Source organism: Carlito syrichta, unplaced genomic scaffold, assembly GCF_000164805.1.
Source record: "Carlito syrichta isolate Samal-C Ts95f unplaced genomic scaffold, Tarsius_syrichta-2.0.1 Scaffold233958, whole genome shotgun sequence".
In the NCBI taxonomy this organism is placed as follows: domain Eukaryota; kingdom Metazoa; phylum Chordata; class Mammalia; order Primates; family Tarsiidae; genus Carlito; species Carlito syrichta.
The window spans coordinates 450,242-454,610 of record NW_007178054.1 but is presented as its reverse complement, the minus strand read 5'-3'; the positions used below and the strand labels follow the sequence as shown (position 1 = coordinate 454,610).

The window sequence follows — 4,369 nt, the reverse complement described above, 5'->3', positions numbered from 1 at the left end:
ACCGTGGGGACTTCACCCCAACAAAATTGTAAGCATTGTTAGGTTTTTGTGTAAGACTCTTGCTGTAGCATGGATAGCTGTGATTGGCGAGTCAACCGTCTGTTGGCTACCAGTTACACCGAGGTTGCAAGGACAATTTTACTTTCTGTACAACATAAAAGCTTTGTAAATAAAATATTAACATCAAAAAAGTTAAAAGCCTAATACTAATCTCCTATCACTTACACTAGTTGTCCCAGGTTTTCTGTATTACAATTAGACAATTCAAATTGCTGAAGAGGCAATACTTATAAGTAACATAACTTATGGCATATACTCCATTGTTAATCGAAAACCCACAGTTAACTCTGGAAAGGAAACTTTCAGGTTCGTGGAATGGAATAAAAAGGTGATGTTCTTTTTATAAATGTTAAAGGTAGTACATATCACATGAAATACTCAAGAGTTTACAAGCAGAAAAAAAGGCAGGATAAAAGAAAATCCATGTGCACGTAACTCCTAATGAAATGCATTAAATACAAATACAACTTTCACTCATTCATTTGCACCTTATGCTTTTTAATAGAAATTAAATTAGTCACTTAATGTACATAATGTAGTGTTTGTTTTCCAGTCTAGTGGCTTTTGACATCCACTTTTGAGTCTTATGGGAAATGTTATTCAGCAATCAAAACGTGGTTTGATGAGTGAACAGTGTCGGCATCAGCTGTACTTAACAGAAGACAGAGTTGGGTTTAATTTGCAGCTAACAACATGGAAAAATAAACAGAAACAAGGCCCACGACAGTATCAACATGCATTATTAGGCCAAGATTCAGAGTTAACCCAACCCACACAGATTTCTTCTAAACTGAGATTATGCATGGAAAGGGATACTTCATCGAGATCCATAGCTGTAGTAGTAAGGTTCATCAGGGCGGAATCCATAAGCTGTGGCAGGGCGTGCCAGAATGCCAACAGATTGGCCAAAGCCATCTATTCCAAGGCTAAAAAGAGAAAAAGAAATGATGAGCTATGTTTTTCATCACACGCACACAATGCAATTAAGTAAGAGGTCTAGAATTTTAAACTTCCAACATTCTTGCCCTAGCAATGATAGCAGTTTCTGTGGGCAGGAAACTTTTTCCTTCTTAAGGTCAATATAATAATGAAAAGTGTGTAATCAAATATTTACTCCTAACAATGTGTGTTAAAAATGCCAGAAACCTCTGCCATCAGGTACTATTGAAAACAAAGTAGAAGAATCAGGTCAGAAAAGTTTTATTTAACACATTACTTATATGTGGCTCTCAAGTGAAAACATGAAAAGATTTTACATGCTAGCAATGTAAAATCTTTTATATTGCTAGGAAATGATAACATTAAAACTGTGGTAAAGTGAGTTTTGCTATTTTAAATAAGATCTCTTTTTCTTATGAAGACATGAAACTAATCCACTATTAGTAAAAGTATGCAATTTCAGTTACAGCAGTGAACTCTCACCCAGGGCCAAATTATAGCAGGAGGCTATTGTTGATAAAACAAGACAAAATTTGATAATCAGCCAGATCTGCAAATCCTTCTTCTGATTTCTTAATGCCAAAAATTTCTAAATAGTATATATTTCTTTTGAGTGACAGAAAGACAATTATCCATTATGGTTCAACTTATTCTATAGAAATAACAGAAGCCCAAAGATAACCTTCGGGATTGTAAAGATAGCCTGCAACATGGATACACTTTATGCTTTTTTAAAAATTATTTTTTAGTCTATTAATAAAGTATTTAGAGGAAAGTCTGTTCTCCAAAGCCCCTTTTAAGGATCAAGGAATTATACAGCACTTAAAAAATGACAAAATATTTATTTGCCAGGCAAATATGGCAGCTTTAACATGCTCATGCATAGCTCATGCAGTGAATGCTAGTGAGCTTGATTTCCAATAGAAGGAAATCATTCATAATGCAGAAATGTAAGCTTTAAAAAAATTTAAATGGTTCAAGATTATTTGAAACTGCAATAGATGAGTAGATGGAGAGATAATCTTTTTACCAGCAAAATCTCAATATGGTTAAAAATGGATTCACATTCTCACACTTAAAGTGGGATTAAGTTGAAATACTTTAGAACTATCTAAAATGTTAAGGTTTTAAATTGTGTGTGTATTAGTATAGAACCAAAGAATAAATATATAGAACCAAAATACATATGTCATACTGTTCATTGTGAATCTTCCCTTCAGGAAATTGAAATTTCTTATTTTATTTTAAAGATGTGGGGAACAATTCAGGATTAGGTATACAAGTGGTCGTCATACAGGTAAAATCTGGGCCTCCCTTTGGTCCGTCCCCACTTTGCCTGTTTTGAGGTATCATTATTGATGTAGGAGAATGAAATTTCTGAAATATAAGTTTCAGGTTAGCATTTGTACTGAATGATCCTGGACAAAATAAATCTTTTGGGGTTCCTTCTACATCAAAATTGTGTCTATAGTTGGTTAAAAAATTTTACGTCTCCCTTTTATTTTGAAATAGTAAAAATATCAGTACTTCTTCTTACTTTGGTCTCATGAAAGATTATATTTTGCAATGAAGGAAATATTCTAGAGGTAGCTTAAAAGATGTTTCAGAAATTAGTGGAGTAAAAGAATGAAGAAACACCAGTATCAGTTTAAAATTAGAGGAAAAATTGTTGAAAACTTTCTCCTGAAGCACTAAGGCTAACAAATACTCACGTATCTAAACAACTCTCAATTATATAAGTGTTGACTACACAGCTTTGTGAATTTCAACTCATTCTTTTTTCATCTGTCTACTCATTACCTGCCTTCAACCACTCCTTACATTTTTTTAGCACCTCTTCCTGGGACGAACAGAAGTAGAGACTTAGGTTAAACTCAAGTTAATTTTATCTTTTTTCTCAGTCTAGAGGCTATGTCAAACTCTCTTTAAAGAGTTTGGAAACAAAAGGCACATAGTATATCAGTGAAGAAATAAGCTAAGTCACTTTCAAAACAGAACATCTCACAGAGGACCTTTAGCAATATCACTGTAGTTCTACCTGAAAGATGATCCTCAAAAGAGAACCTGTTGGCCATGATGCCACAGTACAAGGAGCTTCTCAGCTCAATGTTGGTTGTAGCAGTCGAAGAAATTCCTTGGTCACATGGTGAACTATAACACCATCAGGAGTATGTGACTTTTTTGGCAGACTTGTCCTCATTGAGGAAGGGGATTTAATGGCCTCAGAGTCTGAGGACATTCTACAACATTCAAATTGTATAATTCTCCTTTTTTGGATTTCTGTGATTAATGGATAAACTTCCAGTAATTGTTTTCTCATATGGTTTGCCAATGGGGTGAAGAATAAACTTAGACATTACCAAATCTGCCTAATGGATATACTTTTCATTGTAAATTAACAAATGGATATTTGAATTTTTTTCCTTTTAAAAAATATGTCATGCACAATGTTGATAAGAATCTGCACTGCCTGACTCAGTGAACAACAGGCCCTAAAGCAATGATGAGTCTGAGTCTCTGAACATGCAAGTCTCTGGTTTGAACAGTATAGTCTTTAAGTTTCTGTGATAGAGATCTATTTATGCAGTCAACAGTTCATCCAGAGATATCTGTATATATGACAATATACAGGGCATCATTTTTTTTTGGAATTTCTTTATACATCATTTGGAAAAGTTTTCAAGGGAGAATTTGACAGTTTAGAGGATACTTTGACAAAGGGTCCTAGATCTCTTTGTATTATAACAGATCAATTATATCCATACAATTAATATATTTTAATTAAATTCCCTGTGAAACAGAATAGTTTGCTTCTTTAATCTCTATAATGCGGTTCTTTCTAATATGATGGGAAAACTGGGCTCTCCAGGATCCTGGAGGTAGATATTCTTCTGGAATATGAAGATATAACTCTACTTTCTCCATTGGGATAAGGAAGTAGCCTTGCTAATGCTGAGTCTGGTTCAAAACCAGGAGAGCCTAAAAGTATGTTTTCCTCTAAACAGAAGCAGACAGGTTTTTATGTAAGTTCTTCTGGAAGGAGATAGAAACTATGAACATAAGAGGGCAGTATTATAGCAAAAATTGTGATTTCCTGATATCAAAAGACTTGGCTTAGAATAAACAGTATCACAGGTACTTGTGTGTCCTTACTAGCTAAGGACTCAGAGAACCAAGGGAAATAAGCTGTGATATGCTTCGTCTTCTCTTGCCTTGGGTGACCATTTTGCTTCAGATAAGAATTTGGATATTTGGCTATTTATGAATATACTGGAGTTTAATCCAACCCTGCAATGTGTCTCTGTATATGCATATATTTCTTTTTTTTTTTTTTGAGTTGGAGTCTCACTCTGTTGCCCAGACTGGAGTG

The 4,369-nt window shown here is 34.3% G+C and overlaps 1 protein-coding gene across 3 annotated transcripts in view; it reads right to left on the bottom strand.

The window, feature by feature from the left end:
- Positions 1–536: 536 nt before the first annotated feature.
- Positions 537–4,369, bottom strand: part of KIFAP3 (kinesin associated protein 3) — a 150,195-nt gene continuing 146,362 nt past the window's right edge. For 2 of the 3 annotated variants that reach the window (XM_021709449.1, XM_021709450.1), the window contains one exon: positions 538–986. Coding sequence is in view for 2 of the 3 variants with exons in the window: in XM_021709450.1 (XP_021565125.1) it covers positions 878–986 (109 nt within the window). In the remaining variant the exon portion in view is untranslated. Of the gene's footprint in view, positions 987–4,369 lie in introns of all 3 variants that reach the window. The other variant, XM_008051783.1, reaches the window with a different exon arrangement.